General features: G+C 42.1%; 1 protein-coding gene and 1 pseudogene across 1 annotated transcript in view; one reads left to right on the forward strand and one right to left on the reverse strand.

Moving 5' to 3' along the window:
• LOC106582664 (kinesin heavy chain) overlaps positions 1-25,210 on the reverse strand; it is a 161,271-nt gene that overhangs the window by 63,686 nt on the left and 72,375 nt on the right. Inside the window, exon 10 of the mRNA XM_014165938.3 lies at positions 23,503-23,651. Coding sequence (XP_014021413.3) covers positions 23,503-23,651 — 149 coding nt within the window. The remainder of the gene's footprint in view (positions 1-23,502; positions 23,652-25,210) is intronic.
• On the forward strand, positions 2,098-3,569 carry LOC145862671 (general transcription factor II-I repeat domain-containing protein 2 pseudogene; annotated as a pseudogene).

Genomic DNA, 25,210 nt, shown 5'->3' on the forward strand with positions numbered 1-25,210 from the left:
CGCCAGCTAACTGTAACTGTAAATCGCCATATTGGCATTGTTGCGTCACTGGCAGGAGAGAGCATATTGCATGGGTGTCAAACTCTGGTAATTATATTTGGCCCGCGAGACATTACCAAATTACTACTAGAGCTGGCCCGCCGGTATTATACAGCGCATTCACCGCTAATACTACGAATCCCATAATGCTCTGCTGTTGTTTTCGCGCGCCAATCAGGACAGGACCCAGAAACGCCCTCTCCTCTGTGACAGTAGTCATAGCAACACAGACGCTACAACTGTCAGCGCGCTATCCCTTCCCAAAAATGTCGAAAAGAAAGGCAGAAAACAGGAGCTTTCTGGACAAGTGGGAGGCAGAATATCTGTTTACATATGTAAAAGACAAACCTGTTTGTCTTGTTTGTGGAGGCAACGTGGCTGTAAGTAAGGAGTAAAACATTAGACGACACTATGAAACGAAACACCATGACAAATACAAGGACCTGGACATGACTCAAAGGAGCCAGAAAGTAGAGGAGATGAAAGGAAGTTTGGTTTCACAACAGAATATGTTCAAAAAAGCCACATCACAAAGTGAGGCTGCTGTAAAGGCTAGTTATATAGTGGCAGCAGAGATCGCAAAATCAGCCCGGCCCTTTAACCTCTTACATCTAGACGTTCCGCTAGCGGAACACCTGCTCCAATATCCAATGATAGGTGTGGCGCGAATTACAAATTCCTCAAAAATACAAAAACTTCAATTTTTCAAACATATGACTATTTCACAGCATTTTAAAGACAAGACTCTCCTTTATCTAACCACACTGTCCGATTTCAAAAAGGCTTTACAGCGAAAGCAAAACATTAGATTATGTCAGCAGAGTACCAAGCCAGAAATTATCAGACACCCATTTTTCAAGCTAGCATATAATGTCACAAAAAACAAAACCACAGCTAAATGCAGCACTAACCTTTGATGATCTTCATCAGATGACAACCCTAGGACATTATGTTATACAATGCATGCATGTTTTGTTCAATCAAGTTCATATTTATATCAAAAACCAGCTTTTTACATTAGCATGTGACGTTCAGAACTAGCATACCCCCCGCAAACATCCGGTGAATTTACTAAATTACTCACGATAAACGTTCACAAAAAACATAACAATTATTTTAAGAATTATAGATACAGAACTCCTCTATGCACTCGATATGTCCGATTTTAAAATAGCTTTTCGGTGAAAGCACATTTTGCAATATTCTCAGTCGATAGCCCAGCCATCACGGCTAGCCATTTAGACACCGACCAAGTTTAGCCCTGATCAAACTCCGATTTACTATTACAAAAGTTTCATTACCTTTGTTGTCTTCGTCAGAATGCACTCCCAGGACTGCTACTTCAATAACAAATGTTGGTTTGGTCCAAAATAATCCATCGTTATATCCGAATAGCGGCGTTTTGTTCGTGCGTTCCAGACACTATCCGAAATGGTAAAGAAGGGTCGTGCGCATGGCGCAATTCGTGACCAAAAAAATCTAAATATTCCATTACCGTACTTCGAAGCATGTCAACCGCTGTTTAAAATCATTTTTATGCCATTTTTCTCGTAGAAAAGCGATAATATTCCGACCGGGAATCTCCTTTTCGGCAAACAGAGGAAAAAATCACAAAGACGGGGGCGGGCAGGTCACGCGCCTAAGCCCACAGTCCCTTGATCGGCCACTTGAGAAAGGCGATAATGTGTTTCAGCCTGGGGCTGGGATGACGACATTCAGGTTTTTCCCGGGCTCTGAGCGCCTATGGACGACGTAGGAAGTGTCACGTTAGAGCAGAGATCCTTAGTAAAAGATAGAGATGGCAAAGAAGTTCCAGAAATGGTCAGATAGGCCACTTCCTGTAAAGGAATCTCTCAGGTTTTGACCTGCCATTTGAGTTCTGTTATACTCACAGACACCATTCAAACAGTTTTAGAAACGTTAGGGTGTTTTCTATCCATATATAATAAGTATATGCATATTCTAGTTACTGGGTAGGATTAGTAACCAGATTAAATCGGGTACGTTTTTTATCCAGCCGTGAAAATACTGCCCCCTAGCCATAAGAGGTTAATGAGGGAGAGTTCGTGAAAAAGTGCATGATGAAAGTTTGTGACCTCGTATGCCCAGAGAAAAAGCAAGCATTTTCAAACGTGAGCCTGAGCAGGAACACAGTAGCTGATCGCACATGTGATCTTGCCACCAGTCTGTATGACCAGCTGATGGAAAAGGGAAAAGATTTCGTTGCGTTCTCCCTCGCTGTGGATGAGAGCTGCGACGCATCTGATACTGCTCAGCTGTCAGTCTTCATCCGTGGAGTGGACTCAAATCTGTGTGTTACGGAGGAGCTATTGGGATTCAAATCAATGCATGGCACAACCACAGGAAAGGAAATATTTGAGGAGGTTTCCAAATGTGTAACTGAAATAAAGCTGCCGTGGGATAAACTCGTTGGATTAACGACAGATGGTGCGCCAGCGATGTGCGGTAAAAAGAGTGGACTGGTGGGCATGGTTCGGGAGAAGATGCGGGAAGAGAACTGTGCAGGTGAGCTAACTGTTTACCACTGCATCATACATCAGGAATCACTGTGTGCCAAAGCCCTAAAGATGGAACATGTTATGACCACAGTAACACAGGTAGTTAACTTTATAAGAGCCAAAGGTCTGAATCACCGCCAGTTGAAATTTTTTCTAGAGGAGTGTGGTTCGGAATACGCAGGCGTGCCGTATCACACAGAGGTGAGATGGCTAAGCAGAGGAAAAGTACTGAACAGATGTTTCGAGCTGCGTGAGGAAATATGTCAATTCCTGGAAACCAAAGGGAAGGATACAGCAGAGCTCCGGGAGCAAAAGTTTCTGTGTGAGCTGGCCTTTCTCTGTGACATCTCGAGCCATCTCGATGCGCTGAACCTGCAGCTTCAGGGGCGGGGGCGCATCATCACAGACATGTACGCTGCAGTGAGGGCCTTTAAAACTAAACTGTGCCTGTGGGAGAATCAGATGCTGCAAGGAAACCCTTGCCATTCTCCCTGCTGCCAAACCATAAAAGCGCAGATCTCTACCGCCGTGTTCCCATGTGCACAGTTTGCTGATAAACTCAGTGTTCTCGCCGCTGAGTTTAGCCGGCGATTTGCCGACTTCGATGTCCAGAAATGTAGGTTTGAACTGCTTAGTAATCCCTTCGCAGTTGATGTGGAAAATGCACCAACCAACATCCAAATGGAGCTGATTGAACTCCAGTGCAACGACACGCTGAAGTCAAAGTATGATGCTGTGGGCGCCGCACAGTTTCCACGGTTCATCCCTGACACAATGCCTCAGCTCCACACCCAAGCTGCTCAGATGCTCTCCATGTTCGGCAGCACTTATCTATGCGAGCAACTTTTCTCCTCGATGAAGATGACCAAAACAACTCACAGGAGACGTCTGACTGATGAACCCCTTCGCTCGATACTGAGGATTTCTTCAGCTCAGAGCCTGAGCCCAGACATTGATGAACTAGCATCCAAGAAGAGATGCCAGGTATCTGGCTTGGGCACATCAGATTAGATTCAAGCCCATGCTGCAAGGCATGGGCTTGAATGGTTGATTGATTTATTATCATTTTATTTGTAAAATTATTAGCCAGTGGAAAAAGTTTATTTTGGTATTTAAATCAGAAGGCTGCAAATAGAAAAGAGGCATACGATTTTTATTTAAATTTTATTTATTTAATAAATGAATGCCATTGATGTGTTTTTTCATTTGAAATTCGATTTTGCATGTCTCCACTATTAAATAATATATTGTATGGTAATAAGCGATGCTTGTTCCATATTCAATGTTAAAGCAAAACTTGTTTGGGTCCATATTAAAAGGTTCATTTGTTCAATGTTGGCCCGCGACTTTGTTCAGGTTTTACATTTTGGCCCACTGGGTATTTGAGTTTGACACCCCTGGCATATTGGAACTCCCAAAAATATCTGAATTTATCAAGTAGCTCCGAGTCTGAGAATGAGTTTATTACAGAGAATGAAATATTATTAGTTAGGGAGCCACTAAACCTACTGAAGCCATTCATGATTGAGCCGATCGTTGCCCCAGATCTCGTAGCAGTAACAACAGATATGTCGCCTGAAACACCTCAGCTAGAGGGTTGGCGTAGGCGAACACAAACTAGTGTGAGTGGGGATGCTGCCAGGTAATGGCTAGAGTAGAAGTGTGTGTGTTGTAGAGAGATGGTGGTGATACAGCACAAAATCCCAGCAGATGGTGGCTGTATTACATCCAGTCAGAGGTTCCTGTCAGTCTGTCTGGATGGCGATGTATTTATTGGACGTGTCCGTGCTCAAAATATATAATCAGTATCCAATAACAATGTTTATCCTCAGTGTTGTTTGGCGCATTGGTAACACATTTACCTTTAGATCAGACGACCGGAGTTCTAATCGCAGACAGCATCATGATTCATGAATTCTCATTCTAACCAATAATGGGGCGTGCTCATTATAAATACATTGTGTTTAAGTTTCGGTAGCAGACTAACTTTTTTATGATTTTGTTTGCAGGGCATACAGGCTGGCAGTTTATCGCCATTTCACCCTATGGGCAAAAGAGAGAATTGGACGAGGTGTATGGCGTCTCATCCCTGTGTGGGTCGTTTCTTCCATAAGGCGCACATAGCCAGAAGCAAAGGCTTTGAATAAAACCAGTTCACTTAGTAAATCTAGCCTAGCCTAAGACATAGACATAATGCCTGCACCTTATGTAAAAATAGTATTAGTTAGCTTGTCCACTATAACAACAGGTTCTAGCGTAACCAGATGAACTTGCTTTGAAGATAAAACTACTTTCAGTGCACACTAATCCCGTGTCCCTGTCGTTAGAGTAGCGACTTCAACTAGCTTTGGCTGCCATCTATTGGAAGGGAATGGTAACTACACTGGGCAGCTAGTTGTCAGAGTCAAAGTAGACTTTCATAATATACTGCTCAAAAAAATAAAGGGAACACTTAAACAACACAATGTAACTCCAAGTCAATCACACTTCTGTGAAATCAAACTGTCCACTTAGGAAGCAACAATGATTGACAATAAATTTCACATGCTGTTGTGCAAATGGAATAGACAACAGGTGGAAATTACAGGCAATTAGCAAGACACCCCCAATAAAGGAGTGGTTCTGCAGGTGGGGACCACAGACCACTTCTCAGTTCCTATGCATCCTGGCTGATGTTTTGGTCACTTTTGAATGCTGGTGGTGCTTTCACTCTAGTGGTAGCATGAGACGGAGTCTACAACCCCTACAAGTGGCTCAGGTAGTGCAGCTCATCCAGGATGGCACATCAATGCGAGCTGTGGCAAGAAGGTTTGCTGTGTCTGTCAGCGTATTGTCCAGAGCATGGAGGCGCTACCAGGAGACAGGCCAGTACATCAGGAGACGTGGAGACGTACCTCTGCCTTTGTGCAAGGAGGAGCAGGAGGAGCACTGCCAGAGCCCTGCAAAATGACCTCCAGCAGGCCACAAATGTGCATGTGTCTGCTCAAATGGTCAGAAACAGACTCCATGAGGGTGGTATGAGGGCCCGACGTCCACAGGTGGGGGTTGTGCTTACAGCCCAACACCGTGCAGGACGTTTGGCATTTGCCAGAGAACACCAAGATTGGCAAATTCGCCACTGGCGCCCTGTGCTCTTCACAGATGAAAGCAGGTTCACACTGAGCACATGTGACAGACGTGACAGAGTCTGGAGACGCCGTGGAGAACGTTCTGCTGCCTGCAACATCCTCCAGCATGACCGGTTTGGCGGTGGGTCAGTCATGGTGTGGGGTGGCATTTCTTTGGGGGGGCCGCACAGCCCTCCATGTGCTCGCCAGAGGTAGCCTGACTGCCATTAGGTACTGAGATGAGATCCTCAGACCCCTTGTGAGACCATATGCTGATGCGGTTGGCCCTGGGTTCCTCCTAATGCAAGACAATGCTAGACCTCATGTGGCTGGAGTGTGTCAGCAGTTCCTGCAAGAGGAAGGCATTGATGCTATGGACTGGCCTGCCCGTTCCCCAGACCTGAATCCAATTGAGCACATCTGGGACATCATGTCTCGCTCCATCCACCAACGCCACGTTGCACCACAGACTGTCCAGGAGTTGGCAGATGCTTTAGTCCAGGTCTGGGAGGAGATCCCTCAGGAGACCATCCGCCACCTCATCAGGAGCATGCCCAGGCGTTGTAGGGAGGTCATACAGGCACGTGGAGGCCACACACACTACTGAGCCTCATTTTGACTTGTTTTAAGGACATTACATCAAAGTTGGATCAGCCTGTAGTGTGGTTTTCCACTTTAATTTTGAGTGTGACTCCAAATCCAGACCTCCATGGGTTGATAAATTGGATTTCCATTGATTATTTTTGTGTGATTTTGTTGTCAGCACATTCAACTATGTAAAGAAAAAAGTATTTAATAAGATTATTTCATTCATTCAGATCTAGGATGTGTTATTTTAGTGTTCCCTTTATTTTTTTGAGCAGTGTATATGCCATTTAGCAGACACCTTTATCCAAAGTGAACTGGGTACATGGTAGTGGAAACAGATCATAGAAACAGGATTACAATTGTGATGGTCAGTCCTTGCATCTATAGCTCTGTCTATGAATTTGAGAGTAGTTACATTTCTCAGCCCCATCCCTCAGCGTTTTACCGAAAGAGGAGCAGGGAGACACTTTGTTTTTGTCACTGATCATAGCTCAAATAAACCTTGTTGGCGATCAAAATACTAAATATAGAGATGTTTTTATGTTAAATGCACATGTTTAGTATTAGTGGATTGAATACATCTCTTTGCTTAGATGTACTTCCTAAAGTGTTTCAATTTCCCTTTAATAGAGTATGCAGACCTAAGCTTGACGCCTGCCTTCACCCTTTGGGACAACGACTCCCATTGTTAGGGAGGAGACATGAGCATCTCGTCATTACATACATCATACACTATGTCGTGACTTCACCTTCATTAATCTGATGACTGTTATTAACTTAATCCACTAACTATGTTTAATAGTTACCCAATTACATTAATAATGTAACAATTAACCCATTAGAATTTGGACCACCACGGAATACGTTTTTTAAAGAGTAACAATCTCCCGAATGAAACTCTATAAAATGTTTTTACAGTTGAAGTCGGAAGTTTAGATACACTTAGGTTGGAGTCATTGAAACTCGTTTTTCAACCACTCCACAAATTTCTTGTTAACAAACTATAGTTTTGGCAAGTCCGTTAGGACATCTACTTTGTGCATGACACAAGGCATTTTTCCAACAATCATTTTCAGACACATTATTTCACTTATAATTCACTGTATCACAATTCCAGTGGGTCAGAAGTTTACATACACTAAATTCACTGTGCCTTAAACAGCTTGGAAAATTCCAGAAAATGATGTCATGGCTTTAGAAGCTTGTGATAGGTTAATTGACATCATTTGAGTCAATTGGAGGTGTACCTGTGGATGTATTTCAAGGCCTACCTTCAAACTCAGTGCCTCTTTGCTTGACATCATGGGAAAATAAAAAGAAATCAGCCAAGACCTCAGGAAAAAAAAAGTCTGGTTCATCCTTGGGAGCAATTTCCAAATGCCTGAATGTACCACGTTCATCTGTACAAACAATAGTAAGTATAAACACCATGGGACCACGCAGCCATCATACCGCTCAGGAAGGAGACGCGTTCTGTCTCCTAGAGATTAACGTACTTTGGTGTGAAAAGTGCAAATCAATCCCAGAACAACAGTAAACAACCTTGTGAAGATACTGGAGGAAACAGGTACAAAAGTATCTGTAGCCAAAGTAAAACGAGTCCTATATCGATATAACCTGAAAGGCCGCTCAGCAAGGAAGAAGCCACTGCTCCTAAACTGCCATAAAAAGATAGACTATGGTTTACAACTGCACATGGGGACAAAGATCATACTTTTTGGAGAAATGTCCTCTGGTCTGATGAAACAAAAATAGAACTGTTTGGCCATAATGACCATCGTTATGTTTGGAGGAAAAAGGGGGAGGCTTGCAAGCTGAGGAACACCATTCAACCGTGAAGCATGGGGGTGGAAGCATCATGTGTGTTTGTGCTTTGCTGCAGGAGGGACTGGTGCACTTCACAAAATAGATGACATCATGAGGGAGGAAAAGTATGTGGATATATTGAAGCAACATCAAGACATCAGTCAGGAAGTTAAAGCTTGGTCGCAAATGGGTCTTCCAAATGGACAATGACCCCAAGCACACTTCCAAAGTTGTGGCAAAATGGCTTAAGGACAACAAAGCCTAGGTATTGGAGTGGCCATCACAAAGCCCTGACCTCAATCCTCTAGAACATTTGTGTACAGAACTGAAAAAGTGTGTGCGAGCAAGGAAGCTTACAAACCTGACTCAGTTACTCCAGCTCTGTCAGGAGGAATGGGCCAAAATTCACCCAACTTATTGTGGGAAGCTTGTGGAAGGCTACCCGGAACATTTGACCCAAGTTTAACAATTTAAAGGCAATGCTACCAAATACTAATTGAGTGTATGTGTCACGGATGTCGTATGAAAGATACCAAGGTAGCCTTGTTTCACTGCCAAAAATAAAATGTAACCATCTAGTGTTGCCTTCAACTAATGGCAGGGCTGAAATCAGCGAAATAACAACACAATGTCAAATACAGGTAGCCTAGTCAAATAACTAACATCCAATCACCTTAATCATTACTCTCTCGCAGGAATTCCACTAACGGTCCGTATGTAGCCAAAAGTAGCTGCTGCTCATGTTGGTATCTGTACTGATGGCTCAAAAGCCATGACAGGGAGACATAGTGGAGTCGTAACGCACATGCAAGCAGTTGCTCCCGACGTCACTTGGGTACACTGCAGCATCCACCGAGAGGCTCTTGCTGCCAAGGGAATGCCTGACAGCTTGTAAGACGTTTTTGTACACTGCAGTGAAAATTGTGTATTTTGTTAAAGCCAGGCCCTTGAACTCTCGTGTATTTTCTGCACTATGTAATGATATGGGAAGCGACAATGTAACGGTTTTACAACATACAGAAGTCCGCTGGTTATCAAGGGGCAAAGTGTTGACACGTTTTTTTGAATTGAGAGACGAGCTTAAAGTTTTCTTTACTGACCATAATTTTCACTTGTCTGACCGCTTGCATGATGACTAGCTTCTCACACGACTGGCCTATCTGGGTGATGTTTTTTCTCGCCTGAATTATCTGAATCTAACTGTGCTCAATGTGCGGGACAAAATTGAGGCTATGATTTAGAGGTTGGAACTCTTCTCTGTCTGCATTAACAAGGACAACACACAAGTCTTTCCATGATTGTATGATTTTTTTGTGTGCAAATGAACTCAAGCTTACAGACAATGCTTACAGACAATAGCAAAGCACCTGAGTGAGTTGGGTGCGCAATACGTTATCCCTTTCATGCCCTGCTTCCAGTCCACTTACCGATATCTGAACAAGAGAGCCTCATTGAAATTGCAACAAGCGGTTCTGTGAAAATTTAATTTAATCAGAAGCCACTGCCAGATTTCTGGATTGGGCTGCGCTCAGAGTATCCTGCCTTGGCAAATCATGCTGTTAAGACACTGATGCCCTTTGCAACCGTATACCTATGTGAGAGAAGATTTTAATTTGTTTTACTAGGCAAGTCAGTTAAGAACAAATTCTTATTTTCAATGACAGCCTAGGAACAGTGGGTTAACTGCCTTGTTCAGGGGCAGAATGACAGATTTTTACCTTGTCAGCTCGGGGATTTGATCTTGCAACCTTTCGGTTACAAGCCCAACGCTCTAATCTCTAGGCTACCTGCCGCCCCAGATTCTCAGCCCTCATTAGCATGAAAACTAAATACAGGCATAAACTGTGCGTGGAAAAGGATTTAAAACAGACTCTCTCCAATACAACCCAACATTGCAGAGTTATGTGCATCCCTTCAAGCACACGCTTCTCATTACCTGTGGTGAGTTACTCACAATTTTCGATGAACAAATAAGGCTTTATATGTAAGATGGTTAAATAAAGAGCAAAATGATTGATTATTATTATATTATTATTTGTGCCCTGGTCCTATAAGAGCTCTTTGTCACTTCCCACGAGCCGGGTTGTGACAAACTCACACTCATTCTTATATTTAATAAATGTAGTGTGTAGTGTGTGTGTGGCAGGCTTACAATGATGGCAAAAAACTAAATTTGAGAGTGTGCTGACCCTGGTTCTAGAGGGGGTACACAGGTTGAATGTTTGAATTGGTACGGGACTAAAAAATGTTTGGGAACCACTGTATATTCCAATCTGACAGTCATATTGGATCTATGCCATATATTTCTATCTGAATATTTGGTAAAAGTCCATTCTCCTGAATATCCATTGCCCCAGGTGTACATAATAAAGTCAAAACAAATAAGAAATTATATTTTATATATTTTACAAGTATAAATAAGTTGTGACTTTCAACTACTGTATGACTCTTTCAACATGCCACTGAAAAGGTTGAAAGATGCAATTCATTGTATGATACCTGAAAAGGCTGCATCGTTTGCATTTGCAAATAGCAAGTTAGATGCTTAGCAAAAACAACTTTGAAACCTCTTTGTCCATCTGGGGGTAAGTATTCACATGGTAAGTGTTCACACGATACCATATTTAAAGGGATAGTTCACATGATTTTCCACCTACCTTGGCAGTAGTTGATTAAAGGCAGGTTTGGAATATTTTGTTTCCTTTCGACACTTATTAGCCATATTTTTTACTGTTGGCATTCTCAGTAAGACTACAAATTAAATGTTCTTGTGCATGTGTAATAAAACTGTAATCACTTTTATAGCAACATTTTAGTAGCATGTTGTTACATAATACTTGTGATTGCATTTTAATTGCATAGCAATGAGCTGAGAGTATTTGTAACTAGTACTGTACACAAGAGTAATAGTGACTGTTGATCATTCCACAATTATTATGCAATTCTAAAGCAATTTCCAAAGTCCTATGTAACAACAATGTACTATTGTAATAATCAACGTTACTACACATGTAAAATAACTTGATGTCAAGTGTTACTGTATTACCTTATGTCTCACTCATTATGAAAATATATTTGTTAGTCATTGTGAAGCTGCAAAAGTGGTCTACACTAATGTTGACATTCCATGTCCCTTATGTATTTAATTCCAGGCTATAGGCTATATGAAGATTCACATAAGAGCCCTATAAACCAATTGATTACGATCATGATGTATACTGCTCAAAAAAATAAAGAGAACACTAAAATAACACATCCTAGATCTGAATGAATGAAATAATCTTATTAAATACTTTTTTCTTTACATAGTTGAATGTGCTGACAACAAAATCACACAAAAATAATCAATGGAAATCCAATTTATCAATCCATGGAGGTCTGGATTTGGAGTCACACTCAAAATTAAAGTGGAAAACCACACTACAGGCTGATCCAACTTTGATGTAATGTCCTTAAAACCTCTTGAGCATCTGATCCCGTTAGCGGGATCAAAATCCAGCGAAAAATCATATCGCCAATTAGCATTAAAAAATTATCATAATTTTTTACAAAAATTAAAAATATTTTTTTTTTTTTTTTATAGATACACCTCTCCTGAATCGACCCACGTCGTCCGATTTCAAAAAGGTTTTACAGGAAAAGCAAATCATTAGATTATATTAGATGAGTCCATCGTAAAAAGCAGCTTCATAGCCATTTTCCGACCAACCACTTCCATCACATATTATCAATAAACAGCTAAATGTAGCACTAACCTTTTACAAACTTCATCAGATGGCACCCCTAGGACATCATGTTATACAATGCATGCATTCTTTTGTTCAATAAAGGTCATATTTATATATAAAAACAGCATTTTACATCTCTGTCTGACGTTGACTACCTAATTTCCCCTCAAAAGCGTCCCGGTAAACAATGCTACGTTTCAATAAATTGCTATACTATAACGATTTTTTAAATGTATATTGTCAATCTAACATTTATAGATGAATATCTCTTGAGAACACCCGTCATACCAGATTTTAAATTAACTTTACTGGGTAATCACACTTTGCGATAAAAGGAGATGCGATACTCAGAAAATCAGCTAATATACAGTGCTCGGCGCCATCTTGGATGCAACAGTATGAACCATCTCATCTTCAATAATATTGTCAATAATCGCCTACCTTTAGTTGTCTTCATCAGAAAGCATCCCAGGTCCACAACAGATGTATTTTCGGTCAAAAAGTCCATACTTCACGTTCCATTAGCCTGATGTTGGTAGCGCGTCCTATGGCTCTCTCCAAACGCAGCTCTGCACTTCATACTGAAAGCAATCCTCGCGCATGTAGGTTCGTTCAAACATGTCAAACGTTGTATAAAATAAATGTTCAGGGCCACTAACACCAAGAGAGCCAATAAGATTCGAGGGGGATGATTTCATTGCCTTTAAAACCGTTTCCAAAGGTGGGGGCAGACATGGCCGCCGGCGTCATAATGGTGATGGCCCATCCCCTGTGACCAATTTCAAACTCCTGTCATTCACTGAGTTTTGACTCTATAAGGCTCAAACCACTGTGAAAGGACTGGCGACATCTAGTGGAAGCAATAGGAAGTGCCAAAATATTCCTAAACCCCTGTGTTTTTCAATGGGATAGGTTAGAACTCAATACAACACATCAGGTATCCACTTCCTGTCAGAAAATGTCTCAGGGTTTTGCCTGCCAAATGAGTTCTGTTATACTCACAGACACCATTCAAACAGTTTTAGAAACTTTAGAGTGTTTTCTATCCATATATAATAAGTATATGCATGCCCTATCTTCTGAGTTTGATTAGTAGGCCGTTGAAAATGGGAACGATTTTTTTTCAAAATGCGCTGTGGCGCCCCCTATCCTAGGGTATCCTCAAGAGGTTAAAACAAGTCAAAATGAGGCTCAGTAGTGTGTGTGTGGCCTCCACGTGCCTGTATGACCTCCCAACAACGCCTGGGCATGCTCCTGATGAGGTGGCGGATGGTCTCCTGAGGGATCTCCTCCCAGACCTGGACTAAAGCATCCGCCAACTCCTGGACAGTCTGTGGTGCAACGTGGCGTTGGTGGATGGAGCGAGACATGATGTCCCAGATGTGCTCAATTGGATTCAGGTCTGGGGAATGGGCGGGCCAGTCCATAGCATCAATGCCTTCCTCTTGCAGGAACTGCTGACACACTCCAGCCACATGAGGTCTAGCATTGTCTTGCATTAGGAGAAACCCAGGGCCAACCGCACCAGCATATGGTCTCACAAGGGGTCTGAGGATCTCATCTCAGTACCTAATGGCAGTCAGGCTACCTCTGGTGAGCACATGGAGGGCTGTGCAGCCCCCAAAGAAATGCCACCCCGCACCATGACTGACCCACCGCCAAACCGGTCATGCTGGAGGATGTTGCAGGCAGCAGAACGTTCTCCACGGCGTCTCCAGACTCTGTCACGTCTGTCACATGTGCTCAGTGTGAACCTGCTTCATCTGTGAAGAGCACAGGGCGCCAGTGGCGAATTTGCCAATCTTGGTGTTCTCTGGCAAATGCCAAATGTCCTGCACGGTGTTGGGCTGTAAGCACAACCCCCAACTGTGGACGTCGGGCCCTCATACCACCCTCATGGAGTCTGTTTCTGACCGTTTGAGCAGACACATGCACATTTGTGGCCTGCTGGAGGTCATTTTGCAGGGCTCTGGCAGTGCTCCTCCTGCTTCTCCTTGCACAAAGGCAGAGGTAGCGGTCCTGCTGCTGGGTTGTTGCCCTCCTACGGCCTCCTCCACGTCTCCTGATGTACTGGCCTGTGTCCTGGATGCGCCTCCATGCTCTGGACACTACGCTGACAGACACAGCAAACCTTCTTGCCACAGCTCGCATTGATGTGCCATCCTGGATGAGCTGCACTACCTGAGCCACTTGTGTGGGTTGTAGACTCCGTCTCATGCTACCACTAGAGTGAAAGCACCACCAGCATTCAAAAGTGACCAAAACATCAGCCAGGACGCATAAGAAGTGGTCTATGGTCACCACCTGCCGAACCACTCCTTTATTGGGGGTGTCTTGCTAATTGCCTATAATTTCCACTTTTTGTCTATTCCATTTGCACAACAGTGGACAGTTTGATTTCACAGAAGTGTGATTGACTTGTAGTTACATTGTGTTGTTTAAGTGTTCCCTTTATTTTTTTGAGCAGTGTATATTTAGACTAATTAAACTAACTGTTGTAGTTTTTGTTTTTTCATCAAATATTTGTCAGCCATCAAATGCATATTTTTGTGTGTTCAAATGACTTGCTTATATTCAATTACCTTAAAATATGATTTGGTTTTCTGAGAGGTATTCAAAATACATTCCAATATTTTTTTTCTTTCTGAGACCTGTATTTGAATTTCAAAGAAAATAGTTGCCTTTTAGTTAAAACTGACTACATAGAGTATTTGAAAAGTTGGTATTTTCAAATAAAGTACAAAATACCACTATTTTCTGACCATGTGTGTGTGTGTGTGTGTGTGTGTGTGTGTGTGTGTGTGTGTGTGTGTGTGTGTTCCTGTGTTTTTATTTATTCCTTATTTTATTAGGATAGCTGACTGAGAACACGTTCTCATTAAAACCTCAGACATACCGGTACAATTGTCAAACGTTTGCCAGAGTTTCGGCAGTGAATATTTTTTGTGTTCACACAGCAAAGAACTTGGAAGTCATCAGCCACTCAGCCTTGTTTTTTTTATTTTTTATTTAACTAGGCAAGTCCGTTAATAACAAATTCTTATTTACAATGACGGCCTATCAGGGAACAGTTGATTAACTGCCTTGTTCAGGGGCAGAACGACAGATTTTCACCTTATCAGCTCGGGATTCCATCCAGCAACCTTTCGGTTATTGGCTCTAACCACTAGGCTACCTACCACCCCTTGTTAAAACAATTCAAACCAGAGGGTGGCAGTAGTGTTGTTTGGCAATGCATATCCGTGCGTATTGCTTATGGTCCAGATTCCAAGCTATCTGTGCTAATGTTGCTATTTTGTAGAAAGCCCTTGTTGATAGTAGACAGATTGCAACAGCAAGATAGCTACAAGATAACAAAGAAACAATTTAATTCACTCTCCATAATCCCATACTGCCAGTGCCAGTTCACTCTCCATTACCCCATACTGCCAGTGCCAACCCATAGCCATACAGTATGTTTAGCTACAGTAGCTAGCTAGCTAAGGACACTGCAATAACTCAGCAGCTAACACAGGCAGCTGTTGGAAACTAGCTAATCCATTGTGATTTTATTATCATATTAATACCAGCTACAGTGGTTAGCTAGTGTGGAGGAAGTATTTAGTGTTGTGTGCATTGCATCTGTGCACTGGATAAACTGAGAAAATGGCCTATTATTTTAGTTTTTTTTGTTAGCTCCCCCACGCGGGGGTTCGTGCTCTCTGATTGGCTCAAAGTCAACTTGTTTGGAGAATGACACAAATAATAATTTTCACAAAGTCTGCTGCCTCAGTTTGTATGATGGCAATTTGCATATTCTCCAGAATGTTATGAAGAGTGCTCAGATGAATTGAAATTAATTGCAAAGTCCCTCTTTGCCATGCAAATGAACTGAATCCCGCAAAAATATTTCCACTGCATTTCAGCCCTGCCACAAAAGGACCAGCTAACATCATGTCAGTGATTCTCTCGTTAACACAGCTGTGAGTGTTGACGAGGACAAGGCTGGAGATCACTCTGTCATGCTGATTGAGTTCGAATAACAGACTGGAAGCTTCAAAAGGAGGGTGGTGCTTGGAATCATTGTTCTTCCTCTGTCAAACATGGTTACCTGCAAGGAAACACGTGCCGTCCTCATTGCTTTGCACAAAAAGGGCTTCACAGGCAAGGATATTGCTGCCAGTAAGATTGCACCTAAATCAACCATTTATCGGATCATCAAGAACTTCAAGGAGAGCAGTTCAATTGTTGTTAAGAAGGCTTCAGGGCGCCCAAGAAAGTCCAGCAAGCGCCAGGACCGTCTCCTAAAGTTGATTCAGCTGCGGGATCAGGGCACCACCAGCACAGAGCTTGCTCAGGAATGGCAGCAGGCAGGTGTGAGTGCATCTGCACGCACAGTGAGGCGAAGACTTTTGGAGGATGGCCTAGTGTCAAGAAGGGCAGCAAAGAAGCCACTTCTCTCCAGGAAAAACATTAGGGACAGACTGATATTCTGCAAAAGGTACAGGGATTGAACTGCTGAGGTCTGGGGTAAAGTCATTTTCTCTGATGAATCCCCTTTCCGATTGTTTGGGGCATCCAGAAAAAATCTTGTCCGGAGAAGACAAGGTGAGTGCTACCATCAGTCCTGTGTCATGCCAAGCATCCTGAGACCATTCATGTGTGGGGTTGCTTCTCAGCAAAGGGAGTGGGCTCACTCACAATTTTTCCTAGAAGACATGCGTCGGTGTATTGCACAAGACTTTCCAACTCAGGAGCTCATGCTTTCTGAGGATGTAACAGTGATGATGGCTATTAGCTTCCTATCAGGCACTTTGAGAGCCTGTTCGTAGACAGACTGAAGGGGTTTTAATAATGTTGTACAGCAAGCTTGGGCCCAACTAGTCAAGCAGTATGTTAAGTGGGGGAGTATCATAGATTTGAAGTACAGTTTTGCTACCTCTGTAGTCAAACAATTTCATATAAATCGGAAATTAGCTAGGTTCAATTTGGTTACTTGAATTACCTTTTTCACCTGCTTTTTAAAAGAGAGGTTGGAATCAAGTATGATGCCAAGGTACTTAACCTGTTAGGGCTAGGGGGCAGTATTTGCACGGCTGGATAAAAAAAATGTACCCGATTTAATCTGGTTACTAATCCTACCCAGTAACTAGAATATGCATATACTTATTATATATGGATAGAAAACACTCTAAAGTTTCTAAAACTGTTTGAATGGTGTCTGTGAGTATAACAGAACTCATTTGGCAGGCAAAACCCTGAGACATTTTCTGACAGGAAGTGGATACCTGATGTGTTGTATTACCTTTAAACCTATGCCATTGAAAAACACAGGGGCTGAGGAATATTTTGGCACTTCCTATTGCTTCCACTAGATGTCACCAGCCTTTACAAAGTGTTTTGAGTCTTCTGGAGGGAGATCTGACCGAACAAGAGCCATGGAACGATGATGGCCCATTAGACACCTGGCGCGCGAGTTCATGTTGGGTACCCTCGTTCCAATACGTTATAAAAGAGAATGCATTCGTCCACCTTGAATATTATTCATGTTCTGGTTAAAAAAGGCCCTAATGATTTATGCTATACAACGTTTGACATGTTTGAACGAACGGAAATATATTTTTTCCCCTCGTTCATGAAGTGAAGTCCGGCGGGCTTAGATCATGTGCTAACAAGACAGAGATTTTTGGACATAAATGATGAGCTTTTTTGAACAAAACTACATTCGTTATGGACCTGTGATACCTGGAAGTGACATCTGATGAAGAGAATCAAAGGTAATGGATTATTTACATAGTATTTTCGATTTTAGATCTCCCCAACATGACGACTAGTCTGTATCGCAACGCGTATTTTTCTGGGCGCAGTGCTCAGATTATTGCAAAGTGTGATTTCCCAGTAAGGTTATTTTTAAATCTGGCAAGTTGATTGCGTTCAAGAGATGTAAATCTATAATTCTTTAAATGACAATATAATATTTTACCAATGTTTTCTAATTTTAATTATTTAATTTGTGGTGCTGACTTGACTGCCGGTTATTGGAGGGAAACGATTTCCCTCCAATAGTGCATCATTTTAGCTGGTTTTATGGTTTTGGTGACCCTGTCTTTGAATTGACAAAACATTACACACAACTCTTGTAAATGTACTGTCCTAACATACTCAAAATTTATGCTTTCGCCGTAAAACCTTTTTGAAATCGTAAAACGTGGTTAGATTAAGGAGATGTTTATCTTTCAAAGGGTGTAAAATAGTTGTATGTTTGAAAAATTTGAATTTTGACATTTATTTGGATTCAAATTTGCCGCTCTTGAAATGCACCTGCTGTTGATGGAGTGCACCACGGGTGGGACGCCTGCGTCCCACCTAGCCCATAGAGGTTAAAATCAAATACCACCTGGAGCTTCTCCTCTGACACGTAGACATCTGGCTCAGTAGCATCTGTTGCCTTCTTTGTGAAGAACATGCAGACAGTTTTTTTCACATTGAGATGCAAACACGAGTCACTGAGACACTTTGTAACCTGGACCATTACAGTAGTGAGTTCTTGTGCCGCTAGTTGTTTGCTCTTTGCATGCACATATATCACTGTATCATTTGCATACATTTGAACTTCAGACCCAGTACAGACAGAAGGCATTCATGTACAGGCTGAACAGGAGGGGCCCCAGTATTGACCCTTGGGGCACGCCCACATCATAGCTAATAGTGAGCGACAGCTCATTGCTCACTCTGACACACTGAGTTCTGCCTTCAAGGTATGATTTCATCCATCTCAAGGCATCGGGGGAAAAGTTGAACTTGGACAATTTTGTGATGAGAACCTCATGGTTAACAGTATCAAAAGCCTTCCTTAGGTCCAGAAACACAGCCCCAACAACACCCCCTTTGTCCATTTTGGACTTCACAGAAGAAAGCAGTTGGTCGTTTCTGTGGAGTGTTTCGCTCTGAAGCCAAACTGCATGGAGTGTAATGTGAAGGGGCTGTTGTTGAGGTGGGCAATCAGTTGTTCTGCTACACACTTTTCCACAATCTTCGACACCACAGGTAGTATACTAATGGGCCTGTAGTTACTCACGTCAGCAGGGTCACCCGATTTAAAGATGGCAGTTATTATGGCCGACTTCCATACCCCTGGAAACACCCCCTGACCAATAGATGTGTTGGTGACCTTAGTAATGGGGCCAATGAGTGACTCTTTGTAGTTTTTAAGAAAGGTAGAGTCCAAGCCAAACACATCTTTGGCTTTAGAGTTATTTAGTGAGCTAATCACCTTGTTCACCTTTGACTCAAAAACCTCCCTTATGATGAAGACAGGTTGAGCGTCATTCACTAGCACTGAGCCCAAGAAACCAGTGGAGGGGTTCTGTGTCAGTACCTTGACAGAGTCAATAAAGTAGGAATTGAAGGCTATTGCTATTTCGACTGCATCCTGTGTTAGATTGTTATTCACCATGATTTCTAGTCTTTTTGCAGTGTTAGTATGGTCTTTCCCTGTTCAATTTTTTAGATTCTCCTAGATCAATTTAGAATTTCCCTTTGCTTCACCAATTATGTTAATAAAAAAGTTTGCCTTGGCCTGTCTGATTTCTTTCATCACCTTATTTCTCAACATGGTAAACCTACATCTGTCATGCTCTAATTTGGATTTTAGGGCTGTTTTTAGAGCACAATCTCGTTCTTTCATCAATTTCCTGTCACGGTTGTCGTAGGGTAGAGTGGACCAAAACGCAGCAGGAATATGTGCACTCATCTTCTTTTTATTATGGACAAAGAAGGTAAACCAAAACAAACACGTACACAAAAAAAACACAACGACTAATAACAGGCCGGTAAGGCACAAAGCTATACACAGCACACTCCGAACCACATAAACCAAATACCCCCTGCCACGTCCTGACCAAACTACAATAACAAATAACCCCTATACTGGTCAGGACGTGACATTTCCAGATTTCTCCATTTAGCCAAGGAAGAGTGCTCTTTTGGCCAGGTTTGGATTTGATTTTCTTTAGGAAGCCATTTATTGTAGTCTGGATTGTGGATAGAAAAGCTTCCACATCTGTATAGGTCAAGAGATCATTCCAGTTAATTCCCTTAATTGCGTGTTCAAAATAATTGAATTCACTCTTAGGTATTCTTAGTTGATCCGGCTTTCTAACATTAGAGAGGTTAAACCTGTTCTTTGAAAGCTTTCTGGCTTTAAGTGTCAGATTATGATCAGATAGCCCAGTAACCATATTGAGTGATTTAGTCACTCTCTTTGGTTTATTACTGAACACCAAATCAATCTGTGTTTTAGGGCAACAAGTCACCCTGGTTGGCCCTTTAACTAGCTGTGTAAGGTCAAAGGTATTAGTGATCCATTTGAGGGTTTTCCTACAAGACTTGTCTTCATAATTAATGTTAAAATCTCCCATTAAGATGACCTCTTTCCCAAAATCACATTCCCTAAGCATGTTATTAAACTGATCAAAAAACACACTTTTGGTGGAAGGTGGTTTATACATCCCTATAAGGGTAAAAGACATTTGGGGAGACAGTGTAACATTTAGGCCAATGCATTCTAGTTCATTATCACATGACCACTCAATTTGTTTACATCGGATATGTTCTTTAATGTAAATCATCAGACCCCCTCCTCTTCCTTCAATCCTGCCTCTCCTGAAAACATTGTAGCTAGGCACAATCAAAGCAGCATGTGGAGAGTTTTTATGGAGCCATGTCTCTGAAATGCAGAGGAAGTTGTCAGGAGTTCACCTAGGGGTCATGATTGGGGCTGTACCAAATGGTTGATGTATTAGAATAACTGATTATGCTTATGTTGTATTAAAAGAAGGGGAGGGGTTATAAGACCCCTCCCTCCTTACATTTATAGGGTCATAGACTTCAGATTAACAATATATATACATTATGATGTTTTAATATTGTTCCACAGTTGTTTTCTAGTTCTCTCTCTCCTGCCTCTTATAAAGAGACCCCTCTGAGAAATGTGTGACTGAGACAGAACTCTGCAGGGGAGTGTAGGAGATAAGACTAGTCAGACATTCCACTATAAATCAACTTTGACATTTACTGATAAGCTTTTAGATTACACTAAAAGCCTTGTTTATATAGCTGTGCAAGCATGGTTTTGGTCTCATGAGTAAAAGTAGGCAGTGACATCACTAAGGCTGTACTTCAGGTTTAATAAAAGCAACTTGAGACCTTTTCTATTTTGCAGAACTTACTCGGAAACATGCGTGCTATGTTCCTGATTGTCAATTTCTGTCTGAAATTGCATTAAAGGTTTTGAATGATTTAATTAAAGATATTGTCATAATGCTAATTTCACCAATGAGCCAATGATTGAGAAGGAACACGGAAACGAACCCCAACAAATTCAAGGTTGGAGTCTGTGAGAAGATGTTGAATTTGATTACTTTTTGGATGTTCAAGTGCCCCCCTACTAGTCCCTTGAGCTTAGCTTGTGGGTCCCAGATGACTCGAGAGTGATTGCCATATTGAAAAAAGTTACATTTTCTGTGTTTTCTGACAGCTGGGTTTAGGCCGTTTTGTTTCGTTTTTGTAACGGCCGTCGAAAGGAGTAGACCAAGGCGCAGCGTGGTGAGTGCTCATCATTAATTTTTAATAGAACACTTTCAACAAAACGAACGACAGCTAAACAGTTCTGTCAGGAACTAAACAGAAAGTAACCACCCACAAAACCCAAAGGAAAACAGGCTGCCTAAGTATGTTTCCCAATCAGAGACAATGATATACAGCTGTCTCTAATTGAGAACCATACCCGGCCAAAACGAAGAAATACATAAAACATAGAAAAAAGGACATAAAATGCCCACCCTAGTCACACCCTGGCCTAACCAAAATAGAGACTAAAACCCTCTCTATGGCCAGGGCATGACAGTTTTGATTAGGGGCAGTTCGGTAGCGCAATTAACTATCCCTCCTGCTTGCACTGGATGCGGGGAACTAATTAAAACAGCTTGCGTACCAGAAGCAGAGTCAGGGATCGCATATATCAACTTGGGTATGTTTGAAGTGTCAAATTCCATCCTGGAGCCGGGTGAGTCGAGAGAAACCATGGGACCATAGCACTCACCCACTTCCGCGACGATCAGTGAACGAGGCCACCCACTGCTTTCCACTCCTGTGAGTATCGCTGGCTCGGTGATGTTAGGCCCAGGATTGAGTTGCACATCCCCGGAGAGCAGGAGGGTAGTGAACAGGTAGTTTAACCTCTCTAGGGAGTGTGGGACGGTAGCGTCCCACCTGGCCAACATCCAGTGAAATTGCAGAGCACCAAATTCAAAAACAGAAATACTTATTATAAAAATTCATAAAACATACAAGTGTTATACATCGGTTTAAAGACTAACTTCTTGTTAATCCAACCACGGTGTCAGATTTCAAAAAGGCTTTGCGGCGAAAGCATACCATGTGATTATCTGAGAACAGCACCCAGCAGACAAATCATTACAAACAGTTACCAGCCAAGTAGAGGAGTTACACAAGTCAGAAATAGTGATAAAATTAATCACTTACCTTTGATGATCTTCATATGGTTGCACTCACAAGACTTCCATTTACTCAATAAATGTTTGTTTTGTTTGATAAAGTCCCTCTTTATATCCAAAAACCTCTGTTTTCGCGCATTTTGTTCAGTAATCCACAGGCTCAAAGACAGTCACAACAGGCAGACGAAAAATCAGAAAAGTATCAGTAAAGTTCGTAGAAACATGTCAAACGATGTTTATAATCAATCCTCAGGTTGTGCATAATAATCAATAATATTTCACCCGGACAATAGCTTTGTCAATATAAAAGGAAAACAAGAAAGGCGTGCTCTCGGTCGTGCGCATGAAAAACCTCTGGGACACTGCAGTGTCCATTCATTCAGAGTGGTCTTACTCCCTCATTTTCAGAATACAAGCCTGAAACAATTTCTAAAGACTGTTGACATCTAGTGGAAACCATAGGAAGTGCAATTTGAGTCCTAAGTCAATGGAATCTGTATAGGCAGTCTATGGAAAACTCCAAACATAAAAAAATCCCACTTCCTGGATGGATTTTTTTCAGGTTTTCGCCTGCCATATCAGTTCTGTTATACTCATAGACATTATTTCAACCATTTTAGAAACTTTAGAGTGTTTGCTATCCAAATCTACCAATTATGTGCATATCCTAGCTTCTGGGCCTGAGTAACAGGCAGTTTACTTTGGGCACGCTTTTCATCCGCAGGTGAAAATAGTGCCCCCTACCCTAATGAAGTTAACGGTTTCCGGTAAATGTTGGACTTTGTGTTTGTTACGCCTAAGCGGTTCAGTGGAATAGGGAGCTAGGTAGACTTGGCCATTATTCAGAACATTAAGGTATGCTGTGTACTGTCCGCTCCCGTGGAACGGTGAACCAATGTGTTTGGTGTTGATATTCTCCGGCAGTAGATTGATTGTGTCATCCCAGCAAGGACACACTGAGATTATCAGTAGAGCAGCTACATAACTGACAATCCTGGCAATGTACTGGAGATAAAACACATAATTGCGCTTTAAATCTTTGCATGGGTTACTTAGCTGGGGTCGGCGTACACCTGATATTTTAGATAAAATAACAGCATTTGTAGGAGAAGCGGCACCTGCCGCACCACCCTCCCTTCCATTTTGTTTCATGCTTTACAGCAACGACCAAGGGATGTGCATGTGTGTGTCCGTGCATGCATTCGTGTGTGTGTATTACCGTTGTCCAAACATGAGTGTGGACTTGGTCTCCTGGTCGTTGTAGCTGGATGGAGAACAGCAGATGAACATGGTGGTCCTACAGTTCCCCCCTAGAGAGTCCTGCAGGATACGGGTCATCTTACTGTCACGGTATGGAACATGGGTCTTCTACAGGGGGAGAGAGGAGAGGGGGAGGGGAGGGGAGGGGGGGGGGGGTGAAGGAGAGTAGAAAATACATGAATTGCTGAACCAGTGTTGCCAACTAATTTTTCAGGGGAAGTTGCTAGGGGCAGGTCGATTTGTTGCTAAAAGTAGCTAAAATATATTGTGATGTCATTGCGTGATGACGTCATTACGTAATAACGTAAAACTGCGTCATTACGTAGAATACACAATGACGTTACTCAAACTGACTGGCCATCTCGGCGAAAAATATGATTTGACATTTGTTAGTTTAGATTTGTTTGTTTATTATCACATATTTTTATTTGTAAAAGTAATATAAACACAACACATTTTATATGATCAGATATTTTTATTAACACATTGAATTATTGAACATTTACACATTATTGAACAATTACATTTTATTTATTTTCTTTTTAACTAGTAAACCTACACATTCTGAACAATTAAAGTTTGAAGCAGTGTATTGGTAGTTAGTTAACATGCTACCTAACAGATCAACAATTATTGGTACAAGCTAATAACAAGGTATATATGCTATCTTATTGAACAAGCAACTTAACCCAAATAATGATGTGTGCGCTAGGCTTCTCTCTCCAGCTCTCTCCAGGTTGTTGTGCTGCTTGGCTGGCTAGCTGCTCAATGGTTTCCTCCAGATATTGCCACTGTTCTCGTTGACACTGCAGTGCACACTGTCACCATCAGCTGTGTGTCTCCGCCAGGTCCAGAAAGTCCACTCCTTGCATACGTACTGTAAATATGATGAATCATAGATTGGCAAGGATATCCTCTTCATCTTCACTGTCCAACTGCATTGTCACGGAGCTGTAAACAGCAGAAGAGGATGGAGTGGCCTTAAAGCTGTATGCTGCTGTGATGCCAAACTGCTGCAGAACTTCACTTGGTAGTTTATGCTGGTAACAGGTATCACCAGCGAGCTTCAGTCCATACCACACCAGGAGTATGGAGTTGAGAGTGTGCAGTGACATTCTATTTCTTAACTTTGACTTGACCACACTCATTTGGCTGAACAGCTGTTCAACCTCTGCATTTGAGTGTGGCAAGGAGAGGGCAGCGAGTGCAGCTTTGCACAGTTCTTCAAATGGATTTGACCCGGAAGAGTCCGTGTAGTCATTCACTTCACTCCAAAACTCGACTGTATTTTCAGTTGAGTCCCACCTAAACAGATGGATGTTTCTCCACTGGGAAACAATTTTATCAATTGTTTGGGGCTTATACCCCAGTAGCTCAGCTACTTAGATAATTTCAGTGGTGCCTTTATTGTGCTTGAGCGTTTCCTTAACACTGAACAAGGCCATGTTTCGCAAGGCTTCTAGGTTGACTGGGAGCCTTGCTTGCAGCTCCTTGCTTAAAGCAACAATGTAGTTGATGCACTGTCTCCGAATGACCTTATCGTCCTCTGGCGCAAGACTGAGTTGGTACACCGTGCTCTCGAAAAGGTACCCAAGGTATGGTGATGGAATGAGATGTCCATCAATGGCATCCTTCAGGACATACATTTTTGCCATAGGGTTGACTAC

The sequence above is a fragment of the Salmo salar genome, chromosome 22 (genome assembly GCF_965601325.2).
Source record: "Salmo salar chromosome 22, fSalSal1, whole genome shotgun sequence".
Lineage (NCBI taxonomy): Eukaryota > Metazoa > Chordata > Actinopteri > Salmoniformes > Salmonidae > Salmo > Salmo salar.